At 38.2% G+C, this 24,042-nt stretch overlaps 1 protein-coding gene across 5 annotated transcripts in view; it reads right to left on the bottom strand.

Annotated features, from left to right (window-relative positions):
* UBE3D (ubiquitin protein ligase E3D) overlaps nt 1–24,042 on the bottom strand; it is a 166,995-nt gene that overhangs the window by 129,164 nt on the left and 13,789 nt on the right. For all 5 annotated transcript variants that reach the window (XR_006818258.1, XM_046004316.1, XM_046004317.1 and 2 more), the window contains one exon: nt 5,211–5,439. Coding sequence is in view for 4 of the 5 variants with exons in the window: in XM_046004316.1 (XP_045860272.1) it covers nt 5,211–5,439 (229 nt within the window). In the remaining variant the exon portion in view is untranslated. The remainder of the gene's footprint in view (nt 1–5,210; nt 5,440–24,042) is intronic.

Below are 24,042 nucleotides of genomic sequence, written 5' to 3'. Positions count from 1 at the left end.
ATAAGAGATTATGTTATAAGCAATAGCATAGTGGTTAAGAGCCCTGAGTATGGACCAGACTTCCTAGATTTCAGTCCCAGCCCTGTTATTTACTACACACATGTAGTACCTGAGCAAGTTAATTAACCTAGTTTGGTTTCTTCACCTGTAAAAGGGAGTTAACTCCTAGCATTGTTTATTAGGATTTATAAAGGAATATTATAAAGCCCTGTCCTGGGCACATGCTAAGTACTAAGTGGAGGTTACACAAACAAAATATACTTTTGGCACACATCATTCAGGATAGGCTGACCCATACCTTCCCACAAAGGGACCAATTTTTTGCCTTTTACTGGACAGCCACTGTGTATTAAGAATCTACAAAAGAAAAAAAAATTTTTTCACATCCATAGCAAAATCTCTGTTAAAGCCCTACAACATTCTTTTCACAGAGATATACAGCAGAAGTCATATAAAAGTGGGCAGGGAAAAGAAATTTCTGCAACTCTGGCCACCTGAAGTCATCTCTCCTGGGAAACCACAGACTAGAGTGCTGGTCTAAGTAAGGAAAGAATACCTTTCTGATGTGGGATAATGTGTGTATTGACCTAAGGAATCTTAACTGATTAAGGTAAGTTTGAGTACCATCACACTTTCCTTGGCATTAATCGTTATGTCCTGAAAAGCTGCATAAGAGGCACATTTAAATTGAGTTCCATGAATGTGCTGCTAGTAACTGATAGAGCTGATATTTGAATCTAGATCCCTTTGTTGCTAACACTTGTGTTTCTATGTCCACAATAGCTAAACTATGGAAAGAACCTAGATGTCCATTGACAGATGAATGCATGAAGAAGATGTGGTGTATGTACACACACATACACACACACACACACACACACACACACACACACACAGAGGAATACTACTGAGCCATCAAAAAGAATGAAATCTTGCCATCTGTGATGATGTGGATGGAACTAGTGAAATAAGTGAATCAGAGAAAGATAATTGTCATATGATTTCACTCATATGTAGAATTTAAGAAACAAAACAGAGAACTATAGGGGAAGAGAGGAAAAAATAAAACAAGACAAAATCAGAAAGGGGTACAAACCATAAGAGACTCTTAATCTTAGGAAACAAACTGAGGGTTGTTGGAAGGGGGCAATGGGGAAATGGGATAACCGGGTGATGGACATTAAGGAGGTCATGTGATATAATGAGCAGTAGGTATTATATAAGACTGATGAATCACTGACCTCTGCCTCTGGAACTAATAATACATGTTAATTAATTGAATTTAAATTTAAAATTTTTAAAAATAAATAGATAAATAAAACTTGTGCTTCCAAGCACTATGGCAAGTGTTTTCCAAACTAAGTCATAGAATCAGCTCAATGGGTTACAGCCTGCATTTAAAAAAAAAAAAAAAATGAAATAGAGGGGCACCTGGGTGGCTCAGTGGGTTAAGTGTCTGACTCTTGATTTCAGCTAAGGTCATGTTCACAGGGTCATGAGATGGAGTTCCATGTCAGGCTCTGCATTGGGTGTAGAGCCTGCGTAAGATTCTCTCTCTCTCCCTCACCCTCTGCCCCTCCTCCCACACTAGCTCTCTTTCTTTCTAAAAATAAAAAAAATTTAAAAAGATGAAATAGTATAGAAATATCATAGTACTTCAAATAGAATATAAGTACTGCTTCAAGAAACTTTTAATTGACATTTATTCATATGTGTTATCAGATCTTGATATAAAAAATTATTTCTGGGTTGCTTGGGTGGCTCAGTCAGTTAAGTGTCTGCCTTCAGCTCAAGTAAGGATCTTGGGTCCTGGGACCCAGCTCTGCATCAGGCTCCCTGCTCAGTGGGGAGTCTGCCTCTCCTTTTCTGCCCCTCTGCTTGTGCTCTCTCTCTCAAATAAACAAGATCTTTTTAGAAATATGTATTTCTTATTTAATTAGAGGTCAAAAAATGTCATAGCCACAGACATAGAAACTAAGACAGGAGACAATCTGTTCAGATGTAGGCAAGGATATAGGAAGAAGACAGCTCTGAAAGCAGGCATGCTCAACTGTAAAGTTTGACATTTGGGCAGCTTCATGTTTTCTTACAATAAAATCTATGGGTATGGCTCCAAATTGGTATTAAACACACTTTTTAAAGGACCTATTTGTATGAGTTAAATCAAACCAACCTCATTAAATGTTACCAAAAACTAACGACTTTACTAAAAACTAATACAGGGAATAGAAGTAGCAATGCTAGAGAAGAAGAAATTTTTCTATTCGAGCAGAACATTTTTCATCAGGTGCTCTGTTATATATTTCATTTATAATTGCTGTTATAGCACATTTTGCTTTGTAATGAAGTAGGAAGTAGGAAAAGTGGTTACTTATTGGTTTAAAAAAAAAAAGCAGTCTACCTTTTCAGGACACTGGTAATCAGGATTCTAAAATATGATCAATAAACACAAATGATCTCAAACAACCAAATGTGTGATTTTGATTCAGATAGTAGAAGGTATCTTTAATAGAACTGATAAAATCTGTATATGGTCTGCATTTTATCATCAACTAATAATTGGTCATTTTGTCAAATGTGAAAACACACTGTGGCTATTTAAAAAAGAAAAATCCATATGGGATGGAATGACATGTCTGGGATTTGCTTTAAACTGCGGGGTCGGTGGGAGGGAATTAAAGGGAGAAAGGAAGCCTAGTTTATGAATCAAGAGGACTGACATATTGAAGTTTACGATTCCTTTTTACATTTGTGAATGTTTAACAAAGCTCAACACAGTATTTTAAGAAAATTAAAAAAAAAAAAAAAGCCTTATGGATTTAACAAAACAAATGACCAAAATCAATAAATTATTGCCAACTACCCCCAGAAAGAAAAAAAAGCAAAGTCATCAGTCACACTTGCCAAATGTAATATAATCAAAGTTCAATTTCATTTGTTCCTTAAAACAGGGTGAAGTCACAGTGTGACTATACTTTCTAAGTCTAGAATACTATTATGAATCTTATAAAAAGTTGAAGTGCCATCTTTATCATCCTATTATAAGATGCTGGTAAACACAAAAAAATAGCATAACAATAAGTAAATGCAAGAAATAAGGAAATCTTCAAGAGTCTCTTGATAACAAAAGAAAGGTATATACTACCACATTAACAGGCACAAATAACATCCTGTATACTCAAATGGGGTATTGAGGGAAAGAAATAAGTGTTGGATTTTATTTGTTTATGCTATTTTTAAAATGGGAGCTTTTTAATTAAAATATGGTAACACTCGAAATTCTGTTGAAAGAGAAACTCCGTTTCGTAATGCATTTCTCTTGACTGATCCTTAAAGGAAATAATAAAGCAAGTTGTGCAGTGAAGCAGCCTAACAGTGTGGGAACTCGACATCGACAGAGCAAACATCAAAGAAGGACCCTGTTGTAGACTAATTAAATCAATATATCTGAGAGGCGGCACCACTGCTCAGAGATGTGGATTAGCCTCCTGTCCTCGTTTTTATTTCCCTTTGTGTTGTTTCAATTTCTAAGGACCCTTGATATTGTCTCACCAAAAAAAATGTTTCCCAAGAGATATCATTAGGATGCTGTGTCACCATGTGACATTTCAAAACCCTGCTAGATGGCTAGACTTGGCGATATGAGAAATAGGTTTTCAATAGCACAGAGCACACAGTCTTGTTCCCACAGGAGCCTTGAGAGCACTGTTTAAGCAGTCTCTCCAAGTATATGTTACTATTTTGGTCACAGGCATACTCTTTCAACGGCTGTGATATGCAATTAAAGAGAACTTCCATCTAGGCTAACTTGGAAACAATCTCGTCAAAGCAGCTTGTCATGACAGGAGTTTCCCACACTCTCCTTGATACTAAACACTGTGCCCTCTGAATATGAAGGGTCTTCCTTTAACACATAGGATGGCTGTTCACAATTAAGAGAAATTCTTGTAAATGACATCATATAACTGATAAAGACGTAAGTGTGAAGAATATATTTCCATATACGGAAGGGAAATTCATGGTTTCTCTCATTTAATCTTTTTCCTCTCCTCTTCCATTCACATCTTGCAAATATTTTTAAAATTCAGAGCTTAATTGTGAGAATGAAAGTTAAAACACATAGGACAGTGAAGTATTAGTCTATAAATTTAGACTAAAATACAATTTTAACATAACCATTTTAAACATAACAGATTTATATTAACTTCTTACCATTTGTTTTTGAAAACTATACAAGGATAAAGTACTATCATTTTAAACGAACCATATTTAGGTAAAGGGATGTGTGTTTATGGCGAGAGATAAGGCACTTAAATAATTCTGATAACTTCAATCTTTGCTGAACTTCCTTAATCTGCCCTTAAAATATAAAACAGTTCTATAACTTAAAACCTGAGAACTGCCCAACTAATGCACATTTCCTGAAGTGATTTAGTTTTTGTTACAAAAATTAAATGAAATTTAATGTACGATGCTTTTATTCCTACCGATAATCAGTTGTTAAAACGAAGATTGTCTGGCAATGATTTTTTTTACTTTTTAAATCAGATCTGTATTGACTTGCCATCAGGAGAATGATTTCTCACAAGGGCCAAGTCAATGCCATTGATTTTCTTTTAAAGTAAGGTAAACCACTTGTTCTCTGCAGTGAAAGGAAGCTGCTTTCTCCTTAAAGCAACTTCTATAGCAAGGGGCAGCTGACCTCACATGGTCCACCAACAACTTGGAGTTGGCAGCATAAGCTTCATTTCCACATTTGGACTCCTCCACTCTCTCTTTTTCCTTGATGGCATCTGCTTTTATGACATCAGCAGAAGTCTTAACTAGGGGCAGACACAGGGAAATACCTAGGCCTAACTGTATAGTACATATCATAGAATAAAAGAACACTTTTAATTCAAACCAGACTATATAGATTATGGTATGTTGTCCTAAAAACAAGAAAGTAGGGCATTTTGGTTTGTAAAAAGGTAACATTCCCAATTCTATGCATGAAAAAGTCCTCTTCCTCCAGCCCTAAGCTGTTCTGGTCTAAGGCCATATGCTTTTCCTCTATCAACAGAGTAGAGTTGGTGAATAGAGACAGTTGAAAATCATGGATTTTGGTCCTTGGAACAGTATGTATAGCATGCTGTAATTAAGAAAAGATAGGAGAAGCCAGTTTCTAAGCCAACCTCCAAAATAGCATTTATTTTGAAAAGATATTTTACCAATTTAAAATGGTTCTCAGAAGGACACTGTGTCTCCACTGGGGCTAGTTCAGGTCTTGGCTGCCATAAATCACTTCTTAAATTCACCAAGAAGAAAGAGTCTCCAATAAAACAGTCATTTTCTTGTGGATGAAGAGGCTTATTAGCAAAGGGGTCAGGATGACAACACCATTCTTCAACTAGAGCTCCCCAGTTCTCACTCGGCAATGGGAGCACCCTGAGGAGCTTCCTAGTAGAGAGAGGAAGTACAATTTTTAAAGAACAAAATGGAAATGCAGCATTTTCTTAATTAAATCAGCATGAAAGATAAAAGAAACTCATTAACCACATTGTCTGCAGTGATGATTTTTTCCCCCCAGATTATATAAGTCATATATACTTACCCTAGGCAGTTTGAAAATGTATAAAGGTGTAAAAGAAATAAAAATCATCCTTTCCTTACCACCCAAAGACAAGTAAGTACTTTGTAAAGGATGGGTTATTTCCTTGCAATCCTTCCAAGAAACATAACTGTATGCATGTATGCAGTCTGGGATCAGAAGTTATACACCAACTGTACCTTGCTTTCACTGTTTATTTAGTTATATTATGATTCTTAATGACTCCATTCTATTCTACAGGTTTGCCAAAACTTTTAGATCATTCCCTTACTGGTGGATATTCAGTTTCTCAGTATCAACAACCCTGTGATGAACCTTCCTGTTAAAAAATTTGTATACACAGTTTCACTTATTTGTGGAGCATAAGGAATAACATGGAGGACATTAGGAAACGGAAAAGATTAGTGAATTGGGGGAACTTAGAGGGGGGAGACAAACCATGAGAGACAATGGACTCTGAGAAACAAACTGAGGGTTTTGGAAGGGAGGCGGGTGAGGGGATGGGTAAGCCTGGTGGTGGGTATTAAAGAGGGCACGTATTGTATGAAGCCCTGGGTGTGGTGCATAAACAATGAATCTTGGAACACTGAAAAAATAAAATAATATTTTTTAAAAAGAAAAAAAATTTGTATACATATCTGACTATTTCCTTGGGAAAAAATCTTGCAAATGTGAGATCACAATCACAAATGATATCCCTATTTTAAACCTCACACATATCGGCAAACTGCTTTTCAGAAAGGCTATATGACTCTATAATTCTTCCACCTACCTTCTTCAGAATACTATCACTTTTCCACATAAGGGGTAAAAATATTCTCCATATATACCGCTTTAATTGGCAACTCTTTAATTACTAGTGAGATTGAACTAGCTCTCATATTTATTGACCAGCATGTTTCTTCTGTGAGTTGTGATCAGTGACTGTTTTCTAATGAGGTATTAGTATGTTTTTACTAATTTTTAAAAGTATATTCTATCTTAAGAATATTAGCCTTCATCCTTCATCTGTGACAAATACTTTTTCAATGTTATTGCCCTTAAATTGGGTTTGTCTTAAATTTCAAATTACCTAACCCTTTCTTCTGTGATTTCTCCCATTAATTATTTTGCAATAAACTTTTTATTTGGGAGTAATTTTAAATTTACAGAACAGTTTCAAAAACAGTATAGATAGGGGGCGCCTGGGTGGCTCAGTGGTTTAAGCCGCTGCCTTCGGCTCAGGTCATGATCTCAGGGTCCTGGGATCGAGTCCCGCATCGGGCTCTCTGCTTGGCAGGGAGCCTGCTTCCCTCTCACTCTCTCTGCCTGCGTCTCTGCCTACTTGTATCTCTCTGTCAAATAAATAAATAAAATCTTTAAAAAAAAAACCAAAAAAACAGTATAGATAGTCCTCATATACACTCCACCTGGCTTTCTCTGAGGTTAACATCTTATATAACCATGGAATATTTGTCAAAACTACAGACTTTATCTGGGTTTCCCTAGTTTTTCCATTACTGCCCTTTTTTCCTTTGATCTAGGATCCAATTCATGATAACATACTGCCATTAGTCATCATGTTTCCCTAGTCTCCTTTAGTCTGCTACATTTTCTTAGGCTGTCCTTATTTTTTAGGACCTTGAAATTTCTGAAGAGCAGTGGGTCTGGTGTTTTACACAATATCCCTCAATTTAAGTTTCATGTTTTCTCAAAATTAGACTGGGGTTACAGGTTTGGGAAAGAATATCACAGAAGTGAAGTGACCTTCTCAGCACATTTTATCAGAGGGTACACTCTCTCAATCAAGATGACTTACCACTGGTGCTGTTAAACTTGAACATTTGGCCAGCCAGTATCTACCAGGTAAGTAATAGCAATAAAGCTACTATTCCTCCTTTTGCAAACTCTATTCCCTGGAAATGAGTCACTAAGTCCAGACCACACTTGAGAGGAAAGAAACTAAGCTTTACTCTACTATTATTTTTTATGTTTAAAAGAGCCTCACAATTAAGTAGGCCCTTATATTTGTTACCAGTTCTGGGTTTGTTTCTTTTTTTTTTTCCAATGGTTTCATTTTTTTTTCTGGACAATTGATACCTTGGACTTTATCAGAAGAAAAGCTAAACATGATTTATCTCTATTCTACTCTAAATTAGAGAGATCCATAGTCTAAGAGGAGAAGAAATATCAGCAGAATCATGAGAAACTTCAAAATAATTAATCCTGAGAAAAACTGAGAATAAAAACATATTCATGGTCTTCTTAATGCCAGTGAGTAGTGTGAATGTTTAAAGCAGTCTGAAAACTTGCACACCTCTGTTCCTATGCACAGAAACGTGCTAAGAGTCAACTGTATTTGATCACAGACCTGTTTATGCCACTTATACCTTATTTTAGTTACATAATTTAATTAAATAGTATGTAAACCAAGGAAATACAAATTGCTATTCCCCTGAAACTAAAAGTTTCAGACAAAATAAAAGCCAGTTGTTAAAAAAAAAGAAATGAACTGCTAAGACATGGGAGATACAACAACAGAACATTGGAAAAAGGGAGGAAGAGTAAAAATCTAGAAAAGTCTACAATTCTATTGCTTTAAAAATGTCTAACTTCTCCTTCCATTTAAGAAAACAGAAACTAGAACTTGTAGATGATGAATCTGTTGCCTCTGGGATAAAAGGGTTAACAATAAAATACATGATAGTAAAAAAAGCTACACAACAGTGAAGTCATGTTCAACAAAAAGATACTGGTTCCATAATAAAATATTAGTAAATTAATACACATTTGCATGTTTTAAGTTAAAATATTTGAGATGCAAATGTATCATTTCTTAGTGATTTCCCCCATGTTAATCCTTTTTCCTTTATCTCCTCCACTATGAGTGTCATAAAAAGACTCTTAACTACAAAGAACAAACTGATGGTTACCAGAGGGGAGGGGAGTAAGGTGTGGGTTAAGTAGGTGATGGGGATTATTGTGATGAGTACCGGGTGTTATATGGAAGAGCTGAATCACTAAACTGTACATTTGAAACTAATACTAGTTTCATTAATTTTAGTTTCATAATATTAGTATAATTAATACACTAACTGGAATGTAAATAAAAAGTTAAAAAAAAAAAAGAACCACCAATAAGAAAATGACAGGTGAACATACTACTTTCTCCCACTGGAGTCTCTGGAAAGTGAGTTGTGGAAGCAGGTCTTTGGGCAGCAATTCCATGACCACCTCACCCATCTTCCCAAGCATCAGTCCAAAGCCAAGATCCACAAAGGCTGACAGCTGCTCCACTGCAATGATCCACCACAGGCCTCTACCCAGTAATTCTGGATCCACCAGCAACAACAAACTCAGGGAACCATCAAACATTCCACCTAGAGCCCTACCTGCAAGTGCACTCATGGATTGCTTCTTGGCTATTTGATCAGGGATGGGGGAGAGGGATTGGTAAATATAATGTGATTCACTCTCTTACTATTTAATGGTTATTCTTCTAGATCTCTTTGTTACTGTTCTTATATCAATATAAAATTAAAATATATTAAAATGTGTCAAACTAAAGAAAAAAGGCAATTACAATATGGACGAGAGTAGACATTTAATTTATGAATCCAGAGGACAAACAGGAAGAAGAAAGGCTGATTTTGGTTTAACATAAAGAAGAACTTTCCCTTTCAAATTAGGAAATGTACCCTAGTAGCATCACTCAAGCTGCTGAGCTTGTTTAGGATATTAAGTGATTCTTTCAACATCCATTTTCTAAAAGTCTTCTATGAGTAGGAATTCAGTTGACAAAAAATATTAATACAGTTCCCTCTCTCAAGGCACTCAGGGTTCCAGCAGGAGATATAGATCTATGAGCAAATAATAACACTTTATAATATAAATATCACAAATGCTCATACCAAAGTAATGGTTCTAGGGAGAAGGAGCAAGATGGCGGAGGCATAGGAGACCAAGATATCATCAGGTCCCAGGCAGGAGTTCAGCTAGATTATTATCAAACCATTCTGAACACCAATATATTCAACAGGAGATAGAAGAGAGGAAGAGCAGCAACACCAGGAACAGAAAATCCACCACTTTCCAGAAGGTAGGACGTACAGAGAAGTGAATCCTAAATGACGGGACCATAGACATCGGCAAGGAGGGGCCGGCTCCTGGCAAGTAAGAGAGCAGCGCAGCAAAAAATTGGAACTTTTAGAAGTCTGGATGTTGCTTCAAAGGCTAAGCAAGGGGTGGAGCCCTCGCTGGGTCAGTGTTGTCTCAGGACCCATGGGGTCATGGAAAGACACAGGGTGTCTGAGTGTGGTAGAGGTCCCAGGTAATGGAGCAGGGTAAATGGCAGCAGAGACAAAGCTGAGCAGTGGGCTCTCAGCTTGGGATTAATTTAAACCATGATCCAAGGCACAGTCATACTACTGCTCTTCAAGCAGGGACCCCACAAGCAGCAGATCCAAGGAGGGGAGACCCCCTCCTTCCTCCTCCAAAAGGACCAGTGCAGGAGCGTGCTGCAGGAATCTCCTAGGTTTGGAAACTCTAAATGGGGCCATTTGCCTGAGATAAAAACACTCAGTCACAGGCCGGGTGAGCTCAGAGTGCAGTCGGAGACCAGGGAGACGGGAGGGATTGACTGCTTTACTTTGAGGGCACACTAAGGAGAGGGGAACCTGAGTTCTCAGCTCCTACAGAGCCAGAGATTGGGAGGCCTCCATCTTCATTCCATCCTCCAAAGTTTTACAGAAAGTGTTCAGGGAACAAAAGCTCCTGAGAGCAAACCCAAGCAGATTACTTAGCCTGGCCCCTGGTAAGGGTACTGCAATTCCAACACGGGCAAAGATATTTGAGAATCACTGCAACAGGCCCCTCCCCCAGAAGATCAGCAAGAACACCCAGCCAAGACCAAGTTCACTGATCAATGAGAACTGCAGAACTCCAGAGCTAGGGGAAAGCAACACATAGAATTCATGGTTTTTCCCCCATGATCCTTTAGTCTTTTAAAGTTAAATTTTTTAAATTTATTTTTTTTATTCTACTTTTTAAATTTTTCCACTTTCCTATTTTAATGTTTTTAACTATTTTATCTTATCAACACCTTTTCAAAAATATCTTTTAATTTTCATTGTTATAGTCATATTTTATCCCTTCATTGTATTTAACCTTATTTCTTGTATACATATAGGTCTTTTATTCCTTAAAATTTTGGAATACAATTTCTTCTAATCAAAATATATCCTAAATCAAGTGCATGGCTTTGTTCTATTCTCCACCCTGATCACATTATTTCCTCCTTTTTTTTTAAACCAACTTCTTATCTTATCAATTCCTTTCTAAAAATCTTTTTTAGGGGTGCCTGGGTGGCTCAGTGGGTTAAAGCCTCTGCCTTCAGCTCAGGTCATGATCCCAGGGTCCTGGGATCAAGACCCACATTGGGCTCTCTGCTCAGCAGGGAGCCTGCCTCCCTTCCTCTCTGCCTGCCTCTCTGCCTACTTGTTATCTCTCTCTGTCAAATAAATAAATAAAATCTTTAAGAAAAAATTAAAAAAAATCTTTTTAAATTATCTTTACAGTCATATTCCATGCCTTTATCGTGTTTGTCCTTCTTTTTGTATATATATAAGTTTTTCTTTATTTAAAATATTGGGAGGTAGTTACTTCTAAGAGACCACATACAGCCAAAATCAAGTGTGCAGCTCTGTTCTATTTGCCAGTCTAATATTTATATTAGAGTCTAATATAAATCATATTTATATTATATTAATATTTAATATAATAAACACTAACATTTAAATTTTAAAATAAAAATAATATTTAATTTTAATAATTAATATATTGGATCATATTAATAATGTTAATATTAATATAAGTATTAGCCTAATATTTACATTAATATTTATATGGGTGTGTGTATATAAATACATATATATATTATACACACACACACACACACACACGCATATATATATATATATTTTTTTTTTTTTTTTCTTTCTTTCTTTCCCCCTTTCTTCTCCTCCTGGTTTCAGGTCTCTTCTGATTTGGTTAATGTATGTTTTTCTGGGGTCGTTTTTGCCCTTCTAGTATTTTGTTCTCTCATTCATTCATCTATTCTTATCTGGATAAAATGACAAGGCAGAAAAACTCACCACAGGGCACCTGGGTGGCTCAGTGGGTTAAGCCTCTGCCTTCGGCTCAGGTTATGATCTCAGAGTCCTGGGATCGAGCCCCGCACTGGGCTCTCTGCTTGGCAGAGAGCCTGCTTCCCCCTCTCTCTCTGCCTGCCTCTCTGCCTACTTGTGATCTCTCTGTCAAATAAATAAGTAAAAAAATATATAAAAAAAAAAAAAAGAAAAACTCACCACACAAAAAAAAAAGAACAATAGGCAGTACCAATAGCTAGGGACCTAATTAATACAGACATTAGTAAGATATCAGAAAAAGAGTTCAGAATGATGATTATCAAGGTGCTAGTAGGGCTCAAAAAGGCATGGAAGATACTAGAGAATTCCTTACTAGAAAAATAAAATCCCTTTCTGCAGAAATAAAAGAACTAAAATCTAACCAAGTTGAAATCAAAAAAGCTATTAATAAGGTGCAATAAAAAATGGATGTTTTTACTGCTAGGATAAATGAGGCAGAAGAGGGAATTAGTGATATAGAAGACCAAATGATAGAGAATAAAGAAACTGAGTAAAAGAAAAACAATTATTGGGCCACAGGGGGAGAATTCAAGAGATAAGTGATACCATATGACGAAACATTATTAGAATAACTGGGATCACAGAGAAGAAGAGAGGGGGGGCAGAAGTATATTGGAACAAATTATAGCAGAGAATTTCCCTAATTTGGCAAAGGGAACAAGCATCAAAATCCAGAAGAACCTGCCTCAAAATCAATAAAAATAGATCCACACCCTATCATCTAATAGTAGAACTTACAAGTCTCAGTGGTAAAGAAAATCCTGAAAGCAGCGTGGGACAAAAGGTCTGTAACATACAATGGTAGAAATATTAGATTGGCAACAGACCTATACACAGAGACCTGGCAGGACAGAAAGGACTGACATGATGTATTCAGAGCACTAAATGAGAAAAATATGCAGCCAAGAATACTATATCCAGCAGGCTGTAAATGAAAATAGAATGAGAGATAAAAAGCTTCCAGGAAAAACAAAACTTAAAAGAACGTGCAAACACCAAACCAACCAGCCCTACAGAAAATACTGAAAGGGGTCCTCTAAGCAAAGAGAGAGCCTAAAAGTAACAGACCAGAAAGAAACAGAGACAATATATAGTAACAGTACAATGGCACTCAATTCATATCTTTCAATAGTTACCCAGAATTTAAATGAGCTAAATGTCCCAATCAAAAGACACAGGGTATCAGAATGGATTAGAAAATAAGACCCATCAATATGCTGTCTACAAGAAACTCATTCTAGACCCAAAGACACCTCCAGATTTAAAGTTTTGGGGTAGAAAATCATTTACCATGCTAATGGACATCAAAAGAAAGCTGGGTGGCAATCCTTGTATCAGATAAATTAGATTTTAAGGCAAAGACTACAATAAGAGATGAGGAAGGACATTATATCATACTCAAAGGGTTTGTCCAACAAGAAGATCTAACAATTTTAAATATCTATGCCCCTAAACCATAAGAGACTATGGACTCTGAAAAACAACCTGAGGGTTTTGAAGGGGTGGGGGTGGGAGGTTGGGGGAACCAGGTGGTGGGTAATAGGGAGGGCACGTATTGCATGGAGCACTGGGTGTTGTGCAAAAACAATGAATACTGCTATGCTGAAAAAAAAGAAAAATTAAATATCTATGCCCCTAACATGGGAGCAGACAACTATATATATCAATTAATAACAAAATCAAAGAAACACATCGACAATAATACAATAATAGTAGGGGACTTTAATACCCCCCTCACTGAAATGGACAGATCATCCAAGCAAAGAATCAACAAGAAAAGAAAGGCCTTAAATGACACACTGGACCAGATGGACATCACAGATCTCTTCAGAACATTCCACCCCAAAGCAACAGAATACACATTCTTCTCTAGTGCACATGGAACATTCTCCAGAATAGATCACATCCTGGGTCCTAAATCAGGTCTCAACTGGTACAAAAAAAAATTGGGATCAGTCCCTGCATATTTTCAGACCACAAGGCTCTGAAGCTAGAACTCAATCACAAGAGGCAAATTGGAAAGAACTCAAATACATGGAGGCTAAAGAGCATCCTACTAAAGAATGAATGGGTCAACCAGGAAATTAAAGAATTTTAAAAATTCATGGAAACATATGAAAATGACAACACAACCATTCAAAATCTTCTGGACACAGCAAACACAGTCTTGAGAGGAAAGTATATAGTGATACAAGCCTTTCTCAAGAAACAAGAAAGGTCTCAAATAAAAAACTTAACCCTACACCTAAAGAAGCTGGAGAAAGAGAGCCTTAAACCCAGCAGGAGAAGACAAATCATAAAGATCAGAGCAGAAATCAATGAAATAGAAACCAAAGAACAGTAGAACAAATCAATGAAACTAGGAACTGATTCTTTGAAAGAATTAATAAGATTGATAAACCCATGGCCAGACTTATCCAAGAGAAAAGAGAAGGGATCCAAATAAAATCAGGAATGAAAGAGGAGAGACCTCAACCAACAGCAAAGAAATACAAACAATTATAAGAACATATTATGAGTGGAGCCCCTGGGTGGCTCAGTCAGTTAAGTGGCTGCCTTCAGCTCAGGTCATGATTCCAGGATCCTGGAATCGAGCCCCACGTCAGGCTCCCTGCTCAACAGAGAGCCTGTTTCTCCCTCTCCCTCTGTCTGCCTTTCTGCCTACTTGTAGGCAGAATAATAAAATCTTATAAAATAAATAAATAAAATCTTAAAAAAAAACATACTATGAGCAACTATACACCAGGAAATTTGACAATCTGGAAGAAATGGATGCATTCCTAGAGAAATATAAACTACCAAATCTGAACCAGGAAAAAACAGAAAACCTGAACAGATCTGTAGCCATTAAGGACATTGAAGCAGTCATCAAAAATCTCCCAACAAACAGGAGCCTGGGTTAGATGGCTTCCCAGGGGAGTTCTACCAAATATTTAAAAAAGAATTAATACCTACTCTCTTGAAACTGTTCCCAAAAATAAAAATGGAAGGAAAACTTCCAAACTCATTTTATGAGGCCAGCATTACCTTGATCCCAAAACCAGACAAAGACCCCATCAAAAAGGAGAATTACAGAGCAATATCCTTGATGAACACGGAAGCAAAAATTCTCACCAAAATACTAGCCAATAGAATTCAACAGTATATTAAAAGGATTATTCACCACGACCAAGTGGGATTTATTCCTGGGCTGCAAGGTTGGTTCAACATCTGCAAATCAATCAATGTGATACAATACATTAATAAAAGAAACAACAAGAACCATATGATCCTCTCAATAGATGCTGAAAAAGCATGTGACAAAGTACAGCATCCTTTCTTGATCAAAACTCTTCACAGTGTAGGCACAGAGGGTACATACCTCAATATCATCAAAGCCATCTATGAAAAACCCACAGCAAATATCATTCTCAACTGGGGAAAACTGAGAGTCCACTATCACAACTGCTATTCAACATAGCAATCAGACAACAAAAAGAAATAAAAGGCATCTGAATTGGCAAAGAAGAAGTCAAATTCTCCCTCTTTGCAATGATATGATACTCTACGTCGAAAACCCAAAAGACCACTCCAAAACTGCTAGAACTCATACAGGAATTCAGTAAAGTGTCAGGATATAAAACCAATGCACAAAAATCAGTTGTATTTCTATACACCAAGACAGAAGAAAGAGAAATTAAGGAGTCAAACCCATTTACAATTACACCCCAAATCATAAGCTACCTAGGAATAAACCTAACTGAAGAGGCAAAGAATCTGTACTCAGAAAACTATAAAGTACTCATGAAAGAAGTTGAGGAAGACATGAAGAAATGGAACAACGTTCCATGCTCAGGGATTGGAAGAACAAATATTGTGAAAATGTCTATGCTACCTAAAGCAATCTACACATTTAATGCAATCCCTATCAAAATACCATCAATGTGTTTTAAAGAAATGGAACAAATAATCCTAAAATTTATATGGAATCAGAACAGACCCCGAATAGCCAGAGGAATGTTGAAAAAGAAAGCCAAAGTTGGTAGCATCACAATTCCAGACTTCAAGCTCTATTAGAAAGCTGTAATCATCTAGATAGTATGGTACTGGCATAAAACACAGACACATAGATCATTGGAACAGAATAGAGAGCCCAGAAATGGACCCTCTATTCTATGGTCAACTAATCTTTGACAAAGCAGGAAAGAATGTCCAATGGAAATAGTCTCTTCAACAAACGGTGTTGGGAAAACTGGACAGCCACATGCAGAAGAATGAAACTGGACCATTTCCTTATACCACACACAAAAATAGACTCAAAATAGATAAAAGGCCTCAATGTGAGACAGAAATCCATCAAAATCCTTGAGAACACAGGCAGCAGCCTCTTTGATCTCAGCCACAGCAACTTCTTCCTAGAAACATCACTACATGCAAGGGAAGCAAGGGCAAAAATGAACTATTGGGACTTCATCAAGATCAAAAGCTTTTGCATAGCAAAAGAAATAATCAACAAAACCAAAAGACAACTGACAGAATGGGAGAAGATATTCACAAATGACATATCAGATAAAGGGCTAGTGTCCAAAATCTAGAAGAACTTTTCAAACTCAACACCCAAAGAATAAATAATCCAATCAAGAAATGAGCAGAAGACATAAACAGACATTTCAGCAAAGAAGACATCCAAATGGCCAATAGACACATGAAAAAGTGCTCGACATCCACTGACATCGGGGAAATATAAATCAAAACCACAATGAGATACCACCTCACACCAGTCAGAATGGCTAAAATTAACAAGTCAGGGAACGACAGATGTTGGCGAGGATGCGGAGAAAGGGGAACCCTCCTACATTGTTGGTGGGAATGCAAGCTGGTGCAGCCACTCTGGAAAACAGTATGGAGGTTCCTCAAAAAGTTGAAAATAGAGCTACCCTAGGACCCAGCAATTGCACTACTGGGTATTTACTCTAATGATAGAAATGTAGTGATCCAAAGGGGCACATGCACCTGAATATTTATAGCAGCAATGTCCACAATAGCCAAACTATGGAAAGAACCTAGATGTCCATCAACAGATGAATGGATAAAGAAGATATGGTATATATACACACAATGGAATACTATGCAGCCATCAAAGAATGAAATCTTGGGGCGCCTGGGTGGCTCAGTGGGTTAAAGCCTCTGCCTTCGGCTCAGGTCATGATCCCAGGGTCCTGGGATCGAGCCCCGCATCGGGCTCTCTGCTCGGCAGGGAGCCTGCCTCCCCCTCTCTCTGTGCCTGCCTCTTTGCTTACTTGTGATTTCTGTCTGTCAAATAAATAAAATCTTAAAAAAAAAAAAAAAAAGAATGAAATCTTGCCATTTGCAACTACGTGGATAGAACTAGAGGGTATCATGCTACGTGAAATAAGTCAATCAGAGAAAGATAATTATCATGCTCTCTCTGATATGAGGAATTTGAGGGGCAGGGGGCTGAGGTGGGGTAGGGAGGGAAAATGTGGGACAGGATGGGATCAGGAGGGAGACAAACCATGGGAGACTCTTAGCCTTATGAAACAAACTGAGGGTTGCTGGTGGGGGGTTGGAGGGTAGGGATAGGGTGGTTGGGTTATGGACTTTGGGGAGGGTATGCACTATGGTGAGTGCTGTGAAATGTGTAAGCCTGATGATTAACAGACCTGTACCCCTAAGGGAAATGATACATTATATGTTAATAAAATTAAAAAAAAAAAAACAGCAAAAAAAAAAAAAAGTAATGGTTCTAAGTTCACAGGAAGTTGGGAGAGGGAACAGCTTAAACACCCTTGAAAATTTAATGAAAGCTTTTGTCCTTTCTTCAGATATATATTCCCACATGCACACAACATCTGCATACTACTTTAGGAGATTCATGGATTCACAGAACCAACCCACGGATTCAGGGCAATAAACACAACATGCTAGGGGAGGAGAGTGTACCTGGATTTCAGAGAAGAATACCTGAGCTGACCTTTGAAGAATAAACAGTTCTTCAGACAATAAAAGGAATTAAGGCTATCACGGATGAGCACTGTAACTGTTTAACTTATAACTGTATTCGTCATGTCTAGCACAGTACCTGACTCAGTGTAAGTTCTTAAATACATATTATACATATTAAAGGAATGAACAAGCACATATGGATAACTATAACCTGATAACTATAGGCCCCTTGTTGGGTCTGTTACACACTGGGATAAAAGGGTTAACAAACCTTTTCCCTTGCTGCTTGAGAATCTCACTTTTGGTTTAATCAGCGAGCTCTGTTGCCCTGGAAACCAGGTAGATGGTAGGCATGAATTATATTGCTAGGCAACATCACTTATCGTAAAAACGACCCCTTACTGGTAAGTTGCATCTGGACTGAAAGGAAGTATGAGTGAGCTGCAAATATCTGATAAGGGTGCCATGCTTTGGACTTGCCTGAACATGGTTCTTTGCAAGGAACCCTAGAAACTATGCCAAAGAACTGTTACAAGAGATGCTGACTGCTTAGATCATGAAGCTTCTTCTCAGGGTAGCTCCTGCACCTGCTTGATTGTGGATCTTGAGCTTTATACCTGGAACTATGTCACATGGGAAGACAAGAGTCCCCTGCTACAGGACTCCGCTGACAGAACTCCTGATGCTGCCCTGCTGGCAAGATGGCAAGAAATGTGGCATGTGGTAGTGTTGTGAGTCTGCATATTTCATTTATGAGAGAGAGAGAGAGAAAGAGGGAGCACAAGTAAGTGGAGGGGCAGAGGGAGAGGAAGAAGCAGGTTCGCTGCTCAACCTGACATGGAGCTCGATCTCAGGACCCCAGGATCGTGACCTGAGCTGAAGGCAGATGCTTAACCAACTGAGCCACCCAGGCGCCCCATGAGTCTGTATATTTAACTGACTTTCACGAGACCTCTGGTGGGCACTACACACACCTTATTCCATTTAATGCTTACTACAACTTCATGAGGTAAGACTTTCTATTCCCCTGCTACAGAGGAGGAAAGATAGGCTCTGAAATGTTAAATCATCTGTATAAGTTCACAGAGCTAGAGGTGATGAATAAAGGCAGGATCTCAACCCAGGTCTTCTGGGCCCCAAAACTGAATTCTTTCCATTGGAATACAATCCCTCCCCTGACAATGCAGAACATCAGAAAAGATGGGATGGGGGCAAACTATGTGGGGTGTGACATCCCAACTAAGGGGTAGGGACTGGTTTCCAGAGATAGGTGGGAAGCATCACATAATTTTAAGCAGGGAAGTGATAGGTCAGATTTGAATTTTTATAAAGAAGCAAGTAAGAGAACCTGTTTAGAGTGTGAAACAGGCCTAAATAGGCTCCTAAATCTTCTCCAGCATTAAGATTCTCTCTCTTGACATTTTGCATGTAGTGTCAATGAACAGATTCCCAATACAGTGCAAAAGACACCGATGCCAAAATCTCACACGTGGTCACAGAGAGGAAAATGCACTAAGATTGACAGAGATCTGGGAGACTTGATACACATTAGCACAAATGTGGTATTTCAAACTGAACTTGAGCCTGTATCACAGTGAATAAAAGCTGTATTATATCCCATAACTATCTACATAAGACATCAGGAGCAAGAAAGTGCCTAATTTACAAGTCATTGCAAAGATAAAAGTGTTTTTACAACAGAAAGAATTTTTCTGGTATTTTGAAAAACTTAAAACCTTTTAGAAGAAAGGATGTATTATAATCACAGCTCTACACGAAGTATATCTGTCGAAAACTCTGAAACTTTGATATGATCTACTTCCCAGGAGAACTTTCAAAATAAAATAGATACCATTTTTTTCAAGGCAGTTTTTAGGTAAAAACCTGCTGAAGCTCAGAAAAAGAGTGAAGTGATTTCTTGAATTATCTCTTAGCTTAAAATAACATGAACAACAACACATGTTTGCAATAAATTAATTGCAATAAAATTAAGATGCAATAAAATAACTAGCAAATTAAAATTTGCTAGTTATTTTTAATGCATCTTAACCACAATCTTTAGGGACAAATAAAATACACAATGTTAATCAATGCTATTGATTGATGATGCTAAACATGTAGACAAGAAAATGAAATGCCCCTCAACTCTAAAATCAACCATTACTCAGTGATAATAACAATGGTAACACACATAGAGCCTTCAAAGACTGGATTATATAACCAAGTGGACATTAAGAATCTTAAGAAAAACATCAAATATGTAAAGCTCAAAATATGGCTGCCAAAATTTAGATAACTTCAACTGGTAATACCCAACTGGTAGACAACAAATCCTATGAACCAAACTTTATATTTTATTACCATTATATACATAGTATGATTAGACTTCATAAAAGTATCATTTTTTTCCAAAAATGTTATCAACAATCTAATTTGTGACTGTACTCATTTTTCCCTTCTTTGTTCTCTTTCAAAGAAAAGTGACTGCATTCATAGGAGGAGTTAGTTTCAAACTATAATTATAGCTGGCCTATCAAGTGGACCAATTGGTTGGATACTCTGACACCTCTTATGTTTCCATAAAGTCCATTCTACTTGTTTCCTTCTAGAGTTCTCAAGGCCTCCCTAACTGCTGGCTGACACCCAGCTCTGCTGGTGTAGGTGGAATGAAGAAGGCCTGTCCAGAGACCTTAGGAGACCTCACAAATGGACTGAAAATCAAAAGCTTTTATGTTTGAAAGTCTGTTTGGACAACTGATGTATGTAACTCACATCTGGCATGAATTTATTTCTAGGAGATACAAACAAATTCTAAACATGATGAACATGCAGCTGTTTCTGAGACTATTTTTCAAAAAAGTAATTCTGTCATTATTATTACTTGGTATTAGGGCCTAGCATAATCAAAAAGGGAGAGTGGGGAAAGGGGCAGAGGGAAAGGGAGAGAGAGGATCCCAAGCAGGCTGCACACTGACCATGAAGCCCAACATGGGGCTCGATCTCATGAACCTGAGATCATAACCTGAGCCAAAAATCAAGTTGGATGCTTAACTGACAGAGCCACCCAGGTGCCCAAGTTAAGACAATTTTTATACAAATACTCTGAACTGTTAAAAATGTAAACTGGAGAATTTTATGGTAAGGAAATGAGGCATTATCTATTTTCAAATGACCAAAACAGATGGCTAAAATCACATGTTCGTAAATTAAGAAAAAAAGATTGCTATAATTAGCAGATTTCATGCTCCTTGATTCTAGTAGGTATTAAAAGCCATTAATGAGTCTTAACAGATTAAACAGTCCTCTGTACCTTATTTCTAAAATTTGCTTGATGAGAATAATTTCAATAAAGGAAAAAAAAAGGAACAAGGATTAGTCTTGCACTTTCCAAATGACCATCAATCACAGAACCCAAGGTACAACTTTATGTGGTTCACTCATCACAGGATTTTCTGCTGGTAGGACTCCTATAGTTGTATCTAATCCAACTCACTTTACAGATAAGCACACTGAGGCCTAGAAAATTAAAGTGACTTACTCCTAGATAATAAGGCTAGCCAGTATGCAGATCTCTCCTCCACCCGCTTATCAGAGGAGTTCCCGGTACAGATAAATCAACCTAACCCAAGGTGCCCTCCTGGAAAAGATGCTTACAGTTAGTTGGGTTTGATTATAGGACACATAAACCTCTTTGGGTTTTGTTTTCTATTTAACAAGCACAAAAGCTGTCCTTACCACCCACATAAAACAGATAACTGAGGGAGAAATGAGAAGACCACTGGGTTTAATGCAAAAAGTCAACATGAAGTCCTTGTGCAGATACTGGAGGATGCTTGTTTTTCCAACAAACCGGCATGGGGCATGCTGCCCAAGAGTGAAATGTAAGCAAAGCCTTGAATCTCCTACTAAAGATTTTTCTGCATTGTTCAAGAGGCATACACTTGCCAGACACACAGGTGTGACAGGAAAAGGCTTTCAGGTAAGCCTTGTTTAAGTGAGGCAAGGGCTAAGTCAAGTCAATGTTTATCTTCTCAGAAAGAAAAAGGGAGAAAGGAAGGTCATTTCCCTGGCACACCTTAAAAATAGAGTCCTGAAATAAAACGACCCGACACACTAAACAAGATAACTTGCTAGTTTGCTAATAAGACCAAAATGCAAAAGGGGGTGGAAGGAGTCTATAAAACCAACTAAAAAGAGCTTGTCAAGCTTTTGCTATCATATGTATGATAGCCTTTAACTCTTCCGACCGGTTTGGAAAACAGGCCTTATTATGTCGACTTAAGAAGAAACACAAATCAGAAGCATTATAGAATTTTACGCAGGAAGTGATAGGTCAGATTTGAATTTCTACAAAGAAGAGGAAGAAACCGAACAGGAGTTCCTATTTAGAATGGAAGTTAGGCCTAAATAAGCTCCTAAGTTTTCTCCACTGCCAAGATTCGGCCTCCTGACATGTCAAAGAAGACTCATGTCAACTTAAGAAGTGGCTGAGGTGACATGGACAAGGCTCCCCAGCTATTAAGTGGTGAAGCTGGAGTTCAAACCCAAGGTCCCATTCTCCCACTCCTGCTTTACACCAGTCAGCCTCCAGATGGTCATGGTTAGGGAGAGTGAAACTGTCCCTCCGGGTTCACCTGTAAGGCCTTTTCAATTCCACGATCAGAAAAAGGACTGACAAAAAACAGAAGATTTAGTTCCTGTATGGGAAAAATCGCTACAGGTAACCATTTTTTTATATCATCATCCCTTCCTGAGGAAACACAAATAGCGGCCAATAATGAATGAGCATAGCCCTTACGGGGAGCAATACAAGGAAATAGGGCTACACTGCATTTCACTTGCTCTTTCTGTGACTACTAGCCACCCCCCCATTGTTGTATAGGCATGCATGTTCCAGAAACTTCATGTGAGAATTCAACCAAAGCCTGAAACAGACTGAGAGAAGCACAAGTTTCTGAGTTCAACTACAACAAGAAGTGGAATCCTCTGGACATTTCAGGCTACAGTGGGTCTGTCACGGACTGCATACTCTGTAGCAACTTCAGCCCGTAGGTAATCTGAGCAAGGACGTTCTCCTCTCTTCTGTGGATTCAGTCATTTCATCTCCTACCCAAGATAATCACTCGGAGGTGCTCCATTCAAAATCCCCCCACTTATACTAGGGTAACTTTCCATGATCTCATCTACCTGGGGCACCGCCAGGAATCAGAAAGTAAGCAAGAGAGGCTGGTGGAAGGCTAAAATAAACATCCTACTGTTTATTCAGTTCAACCCAGGAAGAATTTATTGAGAGTACACTATTCATCAGGCACTGTGGCCTGATGCTGGGGCTGACGGTGATAAGAATAATAATTATAGCAGTAGCCGTCATATACTGAATGCCCACTATGTGCCAGGTACTGCTACAAACATTTAAATTCACTTGATTCTCCCAACAGCCCCATGAGGTAGCTCCTGTTGTCTGCTATACTTTTGAATAGGGAAACTGAGGCATGGAGTGGTTAAGTAACTTGCCCAGAGCCACAGCTGGTAAATGGTGGATGCAAACCCTAGCAGTCTGGCTTCTGAGTCTCTACCACTAGCCGCCACCCTATACTGCACTCTAAATATGAGTGGAGGTAAGGGATACAGGTCAATAAGACTATTCCAACATCCCAGAGCCCACAGCTCAGATGGGAAGACAAGCAAATGGACCTGGGAGGAGCACATAAACTAACCCAAGGTTCAGGGAAGGCTCCTGGCAATAGATGCCCTGTCAGATGAATTTAGGTAGGAGCTAACCAGAGGGAGAGACGGGGTGTGGGGCACATTCCAGGGGAGAGAAGAAGCTCTGTGCAGGTAGAGTCTGGCGTTCATTGAGACAAGGACCACTGAAAGAGGAGCAGTTTTCACAAGTGGAGAAGGAGCCATCCCCAGATAAGTCTCAGGCACCCCTCTCAGAGGAAACATATCTAATGAAAAAAATCTAACTTCTTTTTTTTTTTTAAAGATTTTATTTATTTATTTGACAGACAGAGCTCACAAGTAGGCAGAGTCAGGCAGAGAGAGAGGTGGGGAAGCAGACTCCCTGCTGAGCAGAGAGCCTGACGCAGGGCTCGATCCCAAGATCCTGGGATCATGACCTGAGCTGAAGGCAGAGGCTTTAACCCACTGAACCACCCAGGCGCCCCCTAACTTTTTTCTTTAAGGATCATTAACAACAGTAAGGTTTTGATTTGTCTTTCCAACCTACGAGTGATTAGAAACTGAAAATTCACGGGAAAGGCTTTGTGCCCAGGAAACAAGGTTGACAGAAGGAAAGGAGAAGATAGAAAAAATAAC

The sequence above is a fragment of the Meles meles genome, chromosome 5, assembly GCF_922984935.1.
Source record: "Meles meles chromosome 5, mMelMel3.1 paternal haplotype, whole genome shotgun sequence".
Taxonomy (NCBI): Eukaryota; Metazoa; Chordata; class Mammalia; order Carnivora; family Mustelidae; genus Meles; species Meles meles.
This window is presented reverse-complemented; position numbering and strand designations above follow the sequence as displayed.